At 45.1% G+C, this 17500-nt stretch overlaps 1 protein-coding gene across 4 annotated transcripts in view; it reads right to left on the bottom strand.

Moving 5' to 3' along the window:
• The window catches only part of LOC311034681 (phosphatidylinositol-binding clathrin assembly protein), a 141743-nt gene that overhangs the window by 62654 nt on the left and 61589 nt on the right, over positions 1 to 17500 (bottom strand). For all 4 annotated transcript variants that reach the window (XM_084042625.1, XM_084042627.1, XM_084042626.1 and 1 more), the window contains exons 3-6: positions 9061 to 9136; positions 8197 to 8299; positions 3304 to 3397; positions 831 to 942 (exon numbers count right to left, since the gene is read on the bottom strand). In XM_084042625.1, coding sequence (XP_083898751.1) covers positions 831 to 942; positions 3304 to 3397; positions 8197 to 8299; positions 9061 to 9136 — 385 coding nt within the window. The remainder of the gene's footprint in view (positions 1 to 830; positions 943 to 3303; positions 3398 to 8196; positions 8300 to 9060; positions 9137 to 17500) is intronic.

Below are 17500 nucleotides of genomic sequence, written 5' to 3'. Positions count from 1 at the left end.
TATAAAAACCCACAGACAGACTTGCCATAGGCCCATTTCTTTCAAACAGCCGATATACTACAGTGTGCAGTCTTGATATGGCAGGTGTCATGTGCCAGTGTGCATGTTGTGTTTAAATACAACTTTTTTCTTTAAAACCTTGGGGAATTCATTTTCATTGTGTTAGAGATAAATAGGAATTCAAAGTATACTATGTTAGCATCCATTGATCCCAGCTGGAACACAGTCGATTGATTGATCATCATATAAAATAAACATGCTCTGAAAATGAACATGGTTTAATTTAACTCTGAATAGTTTTGTTGATGATTTTACTGTGTACTACTATAACACTACAGTGTGCAGTACACACAGGAACACATGGAAAAGAGATACAGCAGAGACAAACACGACAGCCTGTCAGAAAACACTTGCAGTCCTATGAGAGCCTGACACACTGTGTGTGTGCGTGTGCGCGAAAATATCTGCGTATCGTGCTGTGAGCGTGTGTGATTGTGTCAATCTTTCCAGCTGTGTGTGTGTGTCTCAATGTGAGCTTGAGAGTCAGTGAATGTGAGCATTTGCCCTGCAGTAGTTGTTTGATGTGTGTGTGTGTGTGTGTGTGTGTGTGTGTGTGTGTGTGTGTGTGTGTGTGTGTTCTATCTCCTGCAGACAGCTGCCGTGCACATCATGAAGACACATGCTGATGTCTTTATGCGTGTGTGTGTGTGTGTGTGTGTGTGTGTGTGTGTGTGTGTGTGTGTGTGTGTGTGTGTGTGTGTGTGTGTGTGTGTGTGTGTGTGTGTGTGTGTGTGTGTGTGTGTGCGCGTGCATGCATGCATGATGGTTACCCAGCAGATTAATCACTCCTTCGTTGTAAGCAGCGAACAGCCTGATGGAGTCTTTGAAGAGTAACATGAAGGCTGAGTTGATCACTCCATTGGTCAACTCATTAGGATTGGCCTGGAGGGAGGGAGAGACAGAGAGAGAGAGAGAGAGAGAGAGAGAGAGAGAGAGAGAGAGAGAGAGAGAGAGAGAGAGAGAGATAGAGAGAGAGAGATGATAGGGAGGGAGGGAGGGAGATATGAGAGAGATGAGAGGGAGGGAGAGAGAGAGAGAGAGAGATGAGAGGGAGGGAGGGAGGGGGGTGTGGGGGAGAAAAGAGAGAGGAGGAGGAACATATGGGATAAAGAGAGAGAGGAGACAAGAGAGAGGAGGCAGGGGAGACGTCAGTTTTTACTTTGTTCACTCCACTCTCATCTCCAACCATCAGTGTGGAGAGGAAATCACACACACACACACACACACACACACACACACACACACACACACACACACACACACACACACACACACACACACACAGGTCACAAGGGTTGGGTGGCCAGGGCGTACGTTATTACTGGGTAATTAAAACAGCAGGGGGGCCGGAGGGAGCCATGATGTTAAATGTTACAGGCTGACTCTCTCTCCCAGTGGCACACATACACTTGACTCATTGACACGCTATCCTATGTGTCTGGAGTCTTAATCCCTTTCTCAATATGTAATAGACTACGGCAGTGATTCTCAATTTCAAGGACCCCCCCCCAGTAGTGGTGTATGCATTAGGCCCCGGACCCCCATAACTCTGAGAGTGTGCGAATGGAGCCAAATGGACCCGTGAGGGTCCATTTGGCTCCATTCGTACACTCCCAGAGTTACAGACCCGCAAGGGTCCATTTGGTTCCCAACTATCAATAATATAGCTTAGGACCCCCTAGAATCCCCCCCGCCAAGGACCCCTGAAGGTCCCCAGACACCACTTTGAGAACTATAGCACTGAATTACTGAACAGCGTTACAACATTATGTTTCTACTAATAAGTACAGCACCAGTACAGGTTCATTTGTATTCTCGTTGACGGGCCTGATATTTATTGACTTCGACAAATCCTGTTCATGGCATTGGTCTTGTAAAAAAACAGAGAGAACATTAGATCCGTGCTTGTACTTAATGCCAACGTTAGTCGTCCATTTCCTTCCTATTTTTCACCCAGGCGTGAAATATTGAATAACTTGGAAGGATAGCGGCACACTGCATCAGGTGGAACCGCATGCTGCAGTTGCTCATCAGATTACATCTCGGTTCAAAGTCAAAACTGTAATACACCATGGCAACATTAAGTGTTCTTTGAAAAGGCAATTGAAATGTGAACATGCGTCACAGCCACGGCCGCTTCCCTCCTTCACCATTTTACAGGGTAGCAACCACGTAGCAACCGCTTCATCGCCCTTCTTTTCTCTGTAAACATACCTTATGATTCTACTGAGGTTTATGCCAATAGGTTTTGTATTGTTGAATAAAGAAGACGCTGGAGCAACTCGGATGATTGGAGCCTTTTTCTTTAATATGGAACAGGGTGCAAGGCAAAAAAAAACGTTTTGAAAGAACATTTCTATGTGCCAGAATTATTTTTAACTGTTTGTTTGTTTGTTTGACTGATTGAATATTTTATTAGACAAAAATGGCACGAGTACAGTCAAACACTTGGTCTAAAAGGATAACACTGTACATGTGATGTTCATGCTGGTATGAAATATACCCCACAATTAATAACAGAGGACGGCATGGTGAAAAGTGCTGGAGATTTGTTGGTGTTTATAGGGTGATTAAACATTTAAATACAGCCTGCATTTTAGCGACACACCCACCAGTGGCAAACAGTTGGCGTTGAATGTGATTGAATTTGCATAACCGTAAGAGGGGGAGACACAAGAACAACTTCAGATCGAGGTTCCACATAAGACAACGTCTCGCTGTGTCTTCATTTGCGCCGTTTCACGCGATGACATCTCGTGACGGTATTTAAATAGATAGCGCCTTCATTTTGACCACATGAACCCTAGTGTCCCTATTCTGGGGTGAACATTTGGTAAAACATTGCTGATCTGCAAGCTCACAACTTGTGATGTTGCTACGCGCTGTGATCTTATAGATCGAAGACATTCAGTGTAGGGGCGGAAAAAGGACGGGACCTATTATATAGCCCTGGGGGACTTCGGTCAACTAAGTATACAGGGGGTTTAAGTGGTTAAGATAACTCAGACTACTGTCATACCGCCCAACACTAACACACACGCGACCAAAAATATAATAAGCACACACATTCGCCTGCATGTTGTGCCTACGCACACTAACATGCACTGCAGTGAGAACCTTTTTTCTACAGCACACAACCCCACAATGTTTTACACAAACAATACACACACACACACACACACACACACACACACACACACACACACACACACACACACACAGACAGAAGTGAACGTGTGTTACCTGGAAGTCAAGCAGAGCGTCCAGCTGGTTCTGAATGATGGGCAGAGTCTTTATCAACTTCTCAATGTTCATGGTGCGCATGACTCCGTCAATACTGGTAAAAAAACAACAACACACAGTTCACACACACACACCGTGATACACACTGGAACAATGCACCAACATCTCCATTCTATCTGGTTCGGGTTCATGCCAGTGATGGAAGAAGTACTCACATGTTTTACTTAAGTAAAAGTATCAATACCCTACTCCACTACTGAGATGTAGTGGAGTAGAAGTAAAAGTATTGACAATTGGAAACACTCCAGTAAAGAAAAAATACCTCAAAATTGTACGTAAGTACAGTACTTGAGTAAACGTACTTAGTTAGTTCCACCACTGGTTCATGCCATCTACTCTGATCTTGCATTGTGTAAGTAGCTCTGGATAAGAGCATCTGCTACTAAATGCCTACATTGTATCCGTAGAAATACGCATCATTGGGTACCAGCGAAGTAGGTGGCTGTGAACACATGTGTCGGCCTCTAATGACCTATCTTGCTACCATAATTGACGGCCACAGTCATGGAGTGTACACGAGTGTATGTGCTCAATTGCCAAGCAGACACATGGCCCAACTAACTCCACATTTTCCCCCAAAATTCCTCAATATTCTGCCTGTGACACCAGCTGCTTCGCATCCCATCACTGTACTTGCAGGATGTACAATTAATATCAAACGCATTATGCTCCAATACTTATGCAAATCACTTCGCCAACACAAAATTCACGTCCGGGTGTTTCTTTTCACCAGCCAATCACCTTTCACGTTGCCACGTCCGTTGCCACGTCGCGCTGACGTACGCTAAACAAGCGCTGCCGTGCGCACAATGCAAACGAGCCCAAAGGCGCGCAAAAATAAGCCGACCATTGCTTAGACACAAAGTCAGACCTGGCAACGCAGCCTACGCCAATCATGTGTGAGAGATCTACAAGCTATGGGGCAGAGACGCCACCGTATCTTAGCAACAACTACAGCGCTCACTCTCATTGGTCGTGTCACGCTAAGAGCAGTCTCCAGACAATGGCATCGCAGACAGCTTGCTGTTACTGCTGTAGCCATCACAGGCAGTTGCAGCACGACGGACAGGGCGCTGTGGTAGCTGCCATGCAGGCCCGGATTGGCCGTCGGGAGGACCGGGACTATTCCCGGTGGCCTGCCCTCTAGTGGCCTGCCTGAAAAAAAAAAAAAAAAAAACTTTTTTTTTTTTTTTTTTTTTGCATAAAAAAAAAATATCAGGTCAGGCCAGCCATCCACAGCCAGCGCGGCGCTTAAGTGATGCAGCAAAAAAAAATCTCTCCTAAGCTCAGGCCAGGCCAACCACAGTCAACTTCAATTCAATGCAGTCAGTGTTGCTTGCAGCTCAGTGCAGTTGCGGGCCTCCCCCCTACCTTTAACCCCCAAAAAGGCCCCCCTTTTGTAAGGCCCCCCAAAAATAAGGCCCCCCCAAAAAAGGGCCCCCCAAAAAAAAACGGCGCGCGCTGCGCGCGCGCAGGGTGGCCTGGATGGGCGTGTATCTCCCGGCCAGATTTGGAGTCCCACTCCAGCCCTGCTGCCATGTCGCTAACGCTAACGTGGTTGTTACCCTGCGTTTTAACAGCGGGCAACTCCGGGCGATGCCGGGCGATATCGCCCAAAAAGATAAAGAAAATCCATCTTTCATCGCCCCCCCGCCCACTTCGCCCGATCGCCGGCTCTCATAGACTTTCATTATATTTTTGGGCGACGTCGCCCAGAGTTGCCCGCTGTTAAAACGCAGGGTCATGCCTGCAGCGGCTGTGCAATCACTTTGTCAACAATGCACGTTCGTGTGGTGAATGTCAATATTGCTGCTCAGTTCGTCCATTGTAGATGGTGTATGTTTGTGTGTGTCTTCTGGAGAACTATGTAGCTCCACAGCAACTACAGTAACTAACGTAATGGCAGGACCGCCCCGTGCAACGCATGTTAGGCTGCATTATGGTCATGTAGTAATTTCAGATAATTTCGCTCCGATTAGAGCAGTGCTTATCAACCCTTTCACGCCGCCCCCCCCCCCCCCCCCCCAAATACACGTACTTGATCTGGGACCCCCCCATTCTGTTTGACTCCGTTCCACAAGTAAATATTGTGAAAATAGCCGATCTACAAGCTCGAAACGCCTCACGTTGAGAGGCTTTGTAAGCTTGTAGATCGGCTATTTTCTACATGATTGCCTCTTTCTTACATTCTTTGCCAATGTGGCCCATGTTTTCATAGTATAGTTTGTTGACTACTTCTGTTGCAGAAATGGCCATTTCCGGCCTAGACCGTGGCGTCGCGGTCTAGGCACCCTGGTTGCAAATCCTTAATAGCAGTGTGCCGCGGGTTCGCGTCCCGTTCCCGTCGGCCTTTCCTGCATGTCTTCCCCCATCTCTCTCCCCATTCTTCCTGTCAGACTACTTTCCCTGTCCCTCTCCAATAAAAACAATAAAAAAATACCAAAAACAAATCTTTAAAAAAAAGAAATGGCCATTTCCTTTACTTTCGTTTTTTTATTGTCTCCGCCAGGCCGAAAGGCATGGCGCAAGACTATGTTTCACCCCCTGTCCGTCCGTCTGTCATAGCTAATCTCTCACATCGTTGACTTGATCGCAGCAAAATAACAGCCCGATGTGGAGAGTCAGTGAGAGCTGGATAAACGAGGTAAAATGTGTCAAAAGGAGTCTGTACGGCTGTCGATAAATGAACACATGACGTCGGTGGGAGAGGAGATATTGTGTCTTTTGGACAAACAGCAGCGTGGTGCTGATGTTTGTTGTGTGAAGCAGCTTAATGTCAGAGTGTTTGTGTTGGAGCGCCTCAGTGCGGCTGCAGAGTTCATGTGCAACCTCTTCCAGAGAGACACAGAGACACTAGAAACTCTGCTGGGGAAAAAAAACACTGCTGGGCATTGACTTTCATATGGACATTGATCTACACACTGCAGGTATATCTGCTACACACACAACATCAAACTACACACTGCAGGTATGATGCAGCGTTTGCATTACAGCCAGCATGCCAGCGTAGTTCCCATATGGTTTCAAGGTGGGCTAAACCATATGGACCCCATGTCAGCAATGTCAGCGGCATCCACTTCAGTCCCAACTGCGATGCCCATGCAGGCTATTAGTAGCTTCTACCTGGCCCTTAGGTGGGCCCCAACTAGCCATGTTTATGTGGGACCAAGGCGGGTCCTAACTGGGTTTGCCCATGCAGGCTTTAACTGGGTTCTACCTGGGCCCTAGGTGTACCCTAACCAACCACAGTGCAGTGCCCATCGCTCCAATTGTTGTGACGTCAGGGCTCTCAATACTGCACATTGGTGGAGGAGGAGGGGCCGCAGGGCGACCGCACACATCGCTGAACCAATGGTAGCCCACGGATGTTTCCTCTGGGGATTTACAATCTGCCCCTCTATGCCACATATCATCCGCACTACAGGGTCTTCACTGACCGAGCCACGGCCCCACTGACCCTCATGACGCTACGCCACTTATATGAGTTGCCAAGTGGCCGCGGGCGCAACGTGGGCGTGGCCGCGGGCTAGACGCGAGCCCCCGCGTAGCGGGGGCGAGCTTCTAGTGTATAGAATGTCTATGAAACTATTACAATGCATGACTATTTGCGGGTCCATGTACCTCTCTTGTATTTGTATTATTTCATTACTTGATTATTATAAAAGTTCTGGTGTTTATTAACACGCATTCGTTTTCTCCACAGTGTATGTATGTGCTGACAGTGTTAGAATGAAAGATTCAATAAAAAGAGCTTTAAAAAAAGAAAGATCAGCAGATATAATCCATATCAAGATCTATAAAAACTCCCGCATCAGCCAGGCTCTCTGATTCTGACCTTTGAACTTCTATTGAGGCTCATTGTATTATTTCCCTTGTTGTCAACCTCTTGTGTCTTCAACTCTCCAATTTTACACTCACAGAATAAGTTCAGCACTCAGGATTGTACTGTGTATGCCTCTGCAAGAGGCAAGCCGCCTGAGCGCGCGCGTGTGTGCGTGCGTGTGTGTGCGTGTGTGTGTGTGTGTGTGCGTGTGTGTGTGTGCATGCTTGTGCGCGCATGCATGTGTGTCCGGAGCTAATCTTGCCAATTGCTGGACCAATCAGCACCAAACTCTGCATACACGCTTCCAGTAAGGCACCGATTCTTTTCACATAATTATGTTTTATGCTTTCTGAAATATTTAACTTCAATTTCGTCAGACTGGCCATATGAAATCCGAGATCCACAATGGAGCCACGCCGTTCCCATTTGGATCCCGAGATTTAAGACCATGCAACGGACGTTGTGTCAGCAAAGCTCTGCAGGCTTATTATCAAAGATCAGAGCCATCCCAACCATGGACTGTTTTGGATGCTAGAGGTACTGGTGTGATTCCATAGAAGACATGCTGACTTATAGACTGAGCACTTTAATCCATGTTGTGGACTGGTTCGGATGCTACCAAGGGAAATGTGGCTTCGTAACTACAGAGCCACTGACTGCAGAGTGCTACACAGCTACTTCCCCCAGACAAATAGACTTATGAACGAACAAGCCAGGAAAAAAGACGGGCCCGAAGAAGCTTGGGAAATGAAATGCTAATACAGCTGTGAAAATGATATATAGCCTCTATATGTGGTGAGCCACACCCTTACAGTGTATCGTTACTTTCTCACTTCCTTCTCATCTAAATGAATGAATGCTATGTAGTATTATATTATGTTAGCTTTGTTATTTAGAGCCTTATGTGGTAGCCATGTTGTTTAATTATCATCTGCAAGTTGACACTGCAAACTGAAGTGGCGCAAACAAGATGAGTTGCCTGTGTTTTTCTGTGCGTGCGTGCGTCTTACCCTCTCTTCATCTTGGTGAAGTCCACAGCCACCAGTCTGTAGGACATGGCCTTCTCATTCAGATAGCGACTGTAACGCCTGATGAATGTAGACATGTCATAACCTAAAAAAAGAGAAAGACACAGAGGGGAGAGAGAGAGAGAGAGAGAGAGAGAGAGAGAGGTAGAGAGACAGACGATCGAGGAGAAAGAGGCAGAAAAGGGGAGAAAGAGGCAGAGAGATGGAGGGATAGAGAGAGGAGTGGACCAAAAGAGTGAGAGGTTGAGGACAGGACAGGAACGAGAGAAGGATAGAAAGGGAGAAGAGAGGAGAGAGATAAAGAGCAATGAATGGGGTGAATACAGATGGGGGAGGATGGATGGAGTAGAGAGCGATAGAGAGGAAGGAGGAGTGAAACGCCTTCCATCCTTCATCCACAGCTCGTGCTACTGAGAGGGCTCAAGTTCACTGTGTTTGTGCATGTGTGTGCGTGTGCGTGTGTGGGTGTATGATTACCTATATTACTAAACTTGTAAGGGCCAAAAGTACCCACAAGTATAGTAGAATTTGAGAAATGTGAGGACAACGTTGCTGGTCCTCACAGGAGAAATGGTTGTTTTTTGGTTAAAAGACAAATTCAGAGGTACGATTAGGAAAATATTCAGGTTGGGGTTAGGATTAGGATTTGACATTTGGAGGTTAGGTGTTGGGGTTGAAGTTATTTATACTTATTGTTGTAATTGTTGATGTACAAGCTCACAACGCGTTGTAGATCAGCTATTGTTTTGTGGCTATGTTCAATGCCATCCTAAAATGTTCATGTCCTCACAAATAGTTATACAAATGTGTATGTGTGCGTGTGCGTGTGCGCGTGTGCTTGATTACCTTGCAGTGCGCCCTTATCCAGGAAGTTGTTGAGGTTGAAGAGGGTGTTTCTGGAGGCCAGGTACTGGATGAAACGCTGCAGAACAGAACATACAGGTTTGTTTAATAAACTCGTACACACATTAGTATGCATGTTTCACAGAGAGACACACTTGATTGGCGGGCATATTGATCGTCATATTTATAGATTCTGCAAATGAACCTCGCAATTTAGTTAGAAATGGCATTTTCCCCATCAATTCGACATTATCACTAACTGCATGATGTAATTGAGCAGATGTTCACAGATGGAATGTTATTCCATTCCATTTCACTGCATACACACACACACACACACACACACACACACACACACACACACACACACACACACACACACACACACACACACACACACACACACACACACACACACACACACACAAACAATGCCTATTTTCTATTATTCTCTAAGTATTTATACGTTTCCACTAATTAGCCAAAAGCAACTGCAGAGCGAGAGGCCACAAGTCAGAGACGAAAATATAAATGTGACCACAATGCCAAGTAAAGCCTAATTAATGCCAAATAAAGCCCAATTAATCATCTAATGCTGTCAAAACTGCACTGTGAGCACACAGATCAGCTATGTTAGCGACATTTGGACAACACTGTCATATGACAAAGTATAAAGTAGGGCAATTAATTTGAAAAACAAAAACACAAAAGGAGGTGCAAAGTTTCTGCCCGACAGCGATGGATGAACCATGAAGCAATATTGATTGATTGACTGAATACTTTATTAGACAGAAAGGACTTGGACTTGTTTCTATTGTGGTCCTATGTATCAGCTTTATTTTGTTCCAGTTTCAGTGAAATAAGGTATGACATTGAAATGGAATGGAAGCAGAACTGCATAAACTCTCAGAACATGAAACATTGGTCTGTCCGGTTTCAAGGATTCCTCCTGACAGCGACAAGACATGTTCTGTACTTGACCCTGTTTTGACAATGATGGATTACATCGATGGAAACAAAACATTTGAAAACCCGCTGGAGGTATCCTTTAATTCACTGTTTCTCAATGCCGGGTCAGGGGGACCGATAGGGGTCCAAAACCCTTTATGGGTCTGTAACTCTGAATGTACACATTGGGTTCCATTTGTACACTCTCAGAGTTACATAAACACTGAGGAATAGATTGGGGTCCCAGAGATAATAAGAATTGTATTCAAGTGTGTGTGTGTGTGGGGGGGGGGGGGGGGGGGGTCCATGGCCCGATGCATTTCAAGCTGGGGGTCCTTGAAATGACAAAAGGTTGAGAATCACTGACTGACTGACTGACTGTCTGTCTGTCAACATGTAGTCACTTAAAATAAATACTTATGGAGATCAATCAATCAACCAATTAACCCATAGTCACTTAAAAAAATCCTGTCCAAACTTGTTTAAAATCTCTCAACGGTCAACAGACATTGATAAGACAATCAGCTAAATATGGTGAGATAGATTTGAAAGACTCTCATCAAGTTGCATTTCTTAGAAAAATGATACAAAGTAGTGGTGGTCCCCGAGGTGGCGCTCTAAAGCACTGTTTCTGTGGACCATCAAGGTGGCCAAAATGACGTAGGCACCGCTAATGTATTTATCTATGCATTTTACCGTTAATAAATACAGTTTCGGACGACCTGTTGTTGCATTCCAAAATATCCGCGGGTGTAGGACTAATTTTTTCACAATTCCTTCCCTATCGACAACCGCTGTAATGACACAGAGCTACCAGCAAATGTCTTCAAATTAGAGCACTCGGATGAATGCTGCCCAGTATAGCTTTAATTATTGCTACTGCTGGTAGTCATGGCTGCCAGTTCCCACCTGATGTCGTGTGTAAGTTCCGCCTGATCCAAACCGTACCGAATAACTGCTAGCTTGCATAACGTCTTCAGACTCGGACTTAAGTCTAAGATGTACACGTCACCGGGTACGTTCCATGCTCCAAAGAGGATGATACAATCTCCCACCATGCAACAGCACATCTCACACAACCGTGTACATGGGCCTTTCCCCTTGGGCTCAACCTTCTTCCAGGAGAAGGTCTCTGGGTTGAATTTCCACAGATCCTTGAATCTCCGCTCCGAGTTGTCGGCCATAAAAATATACAGCTCTCCATTGTAGGAAAAGGCTGAATGATCCTCGCGTCCTTTAGAGAGAAGCTGTGCAGCTGGCGTGCTCAGCCAGCAGTTGGTCTCTGTGTCAAACACTCTGATGCTGTTGTCATCAACACCATAGCCCCCAAATACAAACATCTTTGTCCCGATGATGGTGGCAGAGTGACATTCGCAAGTAGGTGGCGGAGTGCCTCTGGTGTTAATTAAAGACCAGACCATTGTGGTGGTGTCCAAATTAATGATGCCATCATCGTGACATCCAGTCTGCTTGACCCATCCGCCGTAGACATACATGACCATCCCCACGACACAGGCTGAGTGGCACTCCCTCTCCAATGGAATAACCCCAGAAACCTTGGGCTTGAACCATCTGTGGGTGTCAACATCAAATGCATAAAGCACGTTGCGGTCCTCCTCTCGGTAAGAAGTCCCCCAGATATAGATGATATATGATATCAGCACAGCTGTGTAGCCGTCACGTAATGAGGGACCCTCAAGGGTACATTCTCCTATTCCGGTAGCCACCGGGGGCAACTTCATCCATCGCAAAGACACTGTGTTGAAGACACGCACCTGAATCTGATGATGCCTGTCGTTCATGTACCCTCCAAAGGAGTACACCTTTTGTCCAACGGCAACAGCAGCATGACCGTCTTCTGTAGTCTGTCCTTTCAAATGTAGCGTCCAGCGAAACATTTCTAACATCAGTATAGCACCTTGGAAGTAACGCAATATATGAAGTCTCCCTCTGCAAAAGAATGGGAGTGATATTGTATGCCCCACCACGTATATTGGTCCGGATGCAACAAACGTCACGCAAAGCTTAGCCAATCCGCAAAGCCCTGTGGTTTGGGTTGGCCAATCAATTAAGCCGATTCCCTAATAAGGCAAATTGATCACCAGTGCAACCCCGGCCCAGGCGGGGGCTCTTGAAATCCCCCACGCTACACAGAAGACAGTGTGTTCAGCTACACAGCAGAGTACGTTCAGCTACACAGCACACAGTGTGTTCAGCTACACAGCAGACAGTGAGTTCAGCTACAGAGCAGACAGTGAGTTCAGCGCCACACAGCATACAGTCTGTTTAGCATTGTTCAGGTGAACTTGTTGCAAAATATTGCCGTACGATGTATTTTATGGGACAATTAATTTTAAAGGGCATTGTTGTTATGACAACACTGTGATCATTGAGTGACGACCTCACCATTCCATAAATCCACTGTGTGTGTGTGTGTGTGTGTGTGTGTGTGTGTGTGTGTGTGTGTGTGTGTGTGTGTGTGTGTGTGTGTGTGTGTGTGTGTGTGTGTGTGTGTCTCCACATTTAAGTTAAGCTCAAGTCCACTGACATTCTCCAAGTCTGGCAGTTGTTTAAAAGGCCAAAAAAGAATAAGAATTCCTGTTGACCTTTTGTGCGCGCGTGTGGGGGCGAGTGAGAACGCTGTATGCCTGAAGTCTACAATACAAATCAAGTTTGCCAGTTTTGTTTGACATCTGAATTGATTTGACTGAGTGTGCGTGTGCGTGTGCGTGTGCGTGTGCGTGTGTGTGTGTGTGTAAATCTCACAAAGTAATAGTGCAGAGGCAGTGCTGTCTTGAAATTTGTTGAGAGCAACTTTCAGGGCAGAGAAAATGCACTCTGTGGATTGGGAATTGTTTGTGTGCGTGCGTGTGTGCTAAACAGCCTGCCAGTGGCAAAATGACACTTGGATGAGAAGGCCACAGAGAATAAGAGAAGGAGAAAGAGGCAGTACAGCAGAGAAAGAAACAAGAAAGAAAGTGACAGACAGGTAGACGCAACATCTCATCATAAGACAGAAAGAGATTAAAGGGCCGTCGACACAAAGCCTGATTGCTAGAAATATAATGCTTTAAAAATCGTCTCTACCTCTATATCTAACTCAAGTCGGCGGACACCACAACTACAGTATAACGACGACAGACAGCCGATCAAAATCCATCCGCATTCACGTCCAACACACGCTAGGCAATACCTAGAGATACATTGAGAGTCTAAACGGAAGTACTGGCATTTGGTACCCAAGGAACTGACGTTGAGGCTTTACAAATCTGTTCACATTCTCCGTGAACAGATTTGTGTTGTGATTGGTTGCAAAAAGATTGTTTCCGGGGTGTTGAAGATAGATGTGGAAAATGAAATGGAATGTTTAAAGCACTTTAAGACAATAGGACAGTGACATCCCTGTGCTTATTAGGCAGACAGACACCTGCATTCAGATCGGCTTTGATTTGTTTGGACAATGACATGCCAACATATTGTTCCACCTCCATTTTTCCCTATTTATTAGTATTGCCAAACTTATAGGCAATAAATGTTTTTTAAGTGCAAAGTAAGAATCTGTCCGACTCTATGATATTCGCACACCACAACACGGGGGAAGTATATACAATGGAAGTCTATACAATGGGTCTTCACTCGGTAGAACCAGTAGAAGCCCTAGAAACATACCCTACTTTATCATCAATTTTAATTATTAATTCATGGGACCATAATTTTTACTTAACGCATATCATGATGATTTAAAAAAGACTTTAAACTAGCAATTGAAAACGTAAAGTGTTTATAAAAATGTTTACTAAGGTAATAAAATCAAGTGTAAAGTCCGGTTCACTTCTATTGAGAGTATAATGTACTGCGGCCAGCACTGCCCTGCAGAAGGTGAAATAGCAACATCTGCTGGGCCATTAATAGGAACTGCATGCTTTACGAGAACCCGGAAATGAGCTTCAATTCCAGCGCTGGTTTCTTGGGGATTGGCCGTGACCAGGCTTTTTCTCCTCTGAGATGAGAAAAGGCTGGGAACAAGGCTACAGTACCTTCAACACATCGAAATGTCACTCACGTACAACATGGCAGATTGCATTGTTGAGAGACTCATTGAGGTTCAAAGTCTAGCCTGGATTATACATATTATTATTGCATGGGACGAGTGCCCGGGGGCGCCAGTCACCCTGCCACACTGGATGGAACTAATGTAAAACAAAAAATGAATCAGCTGTCGACGTGAGACATGAAGATCACGTTCACCTGCCAAAAACGTAAAAAACAGAATTATATATTTATTTATTTATTTTTTGACCCACAGACCCCGGAGATATCATTTTTCGAAGATCTCTAGACTCCTATCCACTTCCTTGTTAACTTATTACTTAAAAATTCTGTACCTCGGCTTCTGTGTACTTTTATTTTTATTATGAAAACACTCTGGCAGTGAGCAAACGCAGCCAGAAATAAGTCTAGCAGTGAATGAGTTAAAGGCAGTTATTAAAGACTGACTGAATTTTTATATTTTCACCCCATCGGATAAACAAATAGTTCACGGAAATTAAGATATTGCATTAACACAATTAGAGGGTCTAATTTTGATATGGTTGAAATGCACGTTTGGCTGGACGAAATGCCAGTAGGGGGCACCATTGAGCGTCATCAAGGGCATGAGAAATCAACCTTGCGTAGAACTGGTGAAAAAAAACATATACCGTATGAGCAGGAATGTGTTTCAGCATAGACAAATGCTTTATATCAATTAACTAATAATTTATTTGGTCTGCTGTCACGTTTTAACCACTTAAACTCTATAAGCTTTGTTAATTGGGGTTCCCAGAGATCTATACTTTGGGCGCCTCCTTTTCTTCCCTCTACGCCAAACCTCTTCACCGAATACGTGCTGCAAAGTGACACGTTGTGAGCTTGTAGATCGGCTATTTCTGCTATATTTTATCTATCATGATATGCACAGAATGGAGACGCTAAGGTTCAAGTGGTTAATATTGTTCTGACAATAGGCAGGGAAGATAGAGGTTTTTTTTTTCTCGAGATTGTCAATAAAATATAACTTGCTGAGGGCAGTTCACCTCTGGTTGGTAGAAAGATGTTTAGCTCACCATGGGAACAGGTGCAGTCGATTTACACACACACACACACACACACACACAGGCATACGTACACAGACACACACAGGCATACGTACACAGACACACACAGGCATACGTACACAGACACACACAGGCATATGTACACAGACACACACAGGCATACGTACACAGACACACAAAGGCACACATACAGCACAGACACACAAAGACAGATAAGATGGACATAGATAAAAAGAAAGCCTGATACACACACACACACACACACAGAATGATGATGATTCACTGTGGAGGAATGATGATGTAGTCGTGACCAAGCTCAGTGCTCCATGAACACAGGTACACACTCACACAGAGAAAGACACACGCATGAAAACACACACACACACACACACACACACACACACACACACACACACACGCACACACACACACACACACACACACACACACACACACAGTGACGCAGAGCAACTGTTGAATAGGTGTGAAGGGTAAACGCTAGATTGCATAAGAGGAGAGATTTCTTTTTTTTACAATCCCTATGTGTGTGTGTGTGTGTATGTGCGCGCAGGCGTGTGCATGTGTCTGTGTGCCGGCAAGGTAATGAGGCTAATGTAGTGTACGGGTTACTTCTGTTAGAGCACCAGCTGGATCTTGCTCATGGTGTGCGTGCGTGAGTGCGTGCGTGAGTGCGTGCGTGCGTGCGTGCGTGCGTGCGTGCGTGCATGTGTGTGTCAGAGACTCTTGAGAGGTCAACGATGGCGTCAAACAACATGAGTCACCGTTTATAGATGCTCACACTAACACACACACGTTTGTATTTAAATCCCGGTGGGGACAACATCAATTTTTAAGCTGTGGCACCAAAGAGGTCAGCCGTATAGAACAGCGATGTGTTAAACAGCCTGCCTGTGGCCAAATGACACTGGAATGAGAAGGCTGCAGAGAATGAACGAGAGAGAGAGAGAGTACAACAGAGAAACACAGACAAAAGAAAGAGACAGACAGCGCGTGCATGTCCCTCGTGTGTACGTCCCCCCTTAATTATACCCAAATATGGAGATGACTGACATCATCAACATGGCCAAACAGGTGTTCCACACGGCTCCAGACTGACCTCCTCCCTGCACAGGGAAGCCACGCCCCTTTACCCTAAATCCTAAAGGAATGATTGTCAACCTTCAAGGACCCCAACTTTTGATCTCTAGGAACTTAAAATCCTCAGTGTTAATTTAACTCTGAGAGTGTACAGATGGAACCGAATGGACCCGTTCCACTTGTTCTCTCTCATAGTTGGAGACCCATGCCCAGGTAGCTCAGTCGGTATAAGGTATAAGGTCATGGGTTTGATCCTGGGCACCGCCAACGAACCGCCAACTCAGCGTATGAGTAGCACGGCTTGGGTGCGGCAAGTCATGTACTGGGAAGCTGTTGGTAGGTGTGGCGCTACGCCTCAGCAATCCATCTCCCAGTGGTCTAGCACATTGTATCAGGGATAGACACCCGCCCACTTGGCTGATACAGACAATAAGCCGCTCCAACCTACTTACTTTGACCCAACGTTGAAAAACGATGTCCTAAACCCAACTCCTGAACCTAAACCAACATAACCCTAACCGTAACTCCTGAACCTAAACCAACCTTAAACCGCAACCGTCACTCCAACCCATAAATGCTTTATCCTAACTCTGCTCCCAACCTGAAACTTTTACTAAAAGTAACCTTAGCTTTAAAAATGGAAATGACGTGGTATACCACCTTCAGAACTATTTTTGGTCTCCACGTGGATAGTAACACAAAAAGAGACACACACACACACACACACACCAGAGGTCGCTCTGTTATTTTAGACTGCTGCCCAGAATGTCAAAAATGATTACGATGAGATAAGATAATATAAACGTTTATTGTTAGGATAAAATATCAGATAAAAGTGTACATGTCATATAGCAGCAACAGCTGTAAGAGTTAAACACAGCATAGGTAAAGGTAAGAGTAGTATCTGTTTTCAAAGCATGAACGACAAACACGTGCATTTAATGATGTAGCCTAATAACATGTTACAGTATAGTATTATATTTTGGAGTGAAAACTATTTCAAAGTAAAGGAAACACATAATAATTAGTTTAAATTGAGCATTTGGTATGCCTGACTGTGTGTAATATCCATTAAAAAAGGACTAGCAATCGCTATAGGCATTTGCGATGATGCTTCACTTTGTGGAAGTGAGCAGCTGCTGATTGGGAATCAAATGTCTTGAAAGTGTTAGAGCAGCATGAGATGCGCATTAACCTTCGTCTCCTTCAGGTGGCTTCTGAGTGGAGTGCGGTTTTGATCCGGCACTGGAGTCAAAATCCCCACTTTACTGGCACTTTTGACACGGAAATGACACAAGCCA

This window comes from Gymnoscopelus microlampas (assembly GCF_963454915.1).
Source record: "Gymnoscopelus microlampas genome assembly, chromosome: 19".
Lineage (NCBI taxonomy): Eukaryota > Metazoa > Chordata > Actinopteri > Myctophiformes > Myctophidae > Gymnoscopelus > Gymnoscopelus microlampas.
The sequence above is the reverse complement of the archived record's forward strand: the minus strand, read 5'-3'. Positions and strand labels throughout refer to the sequence as shown.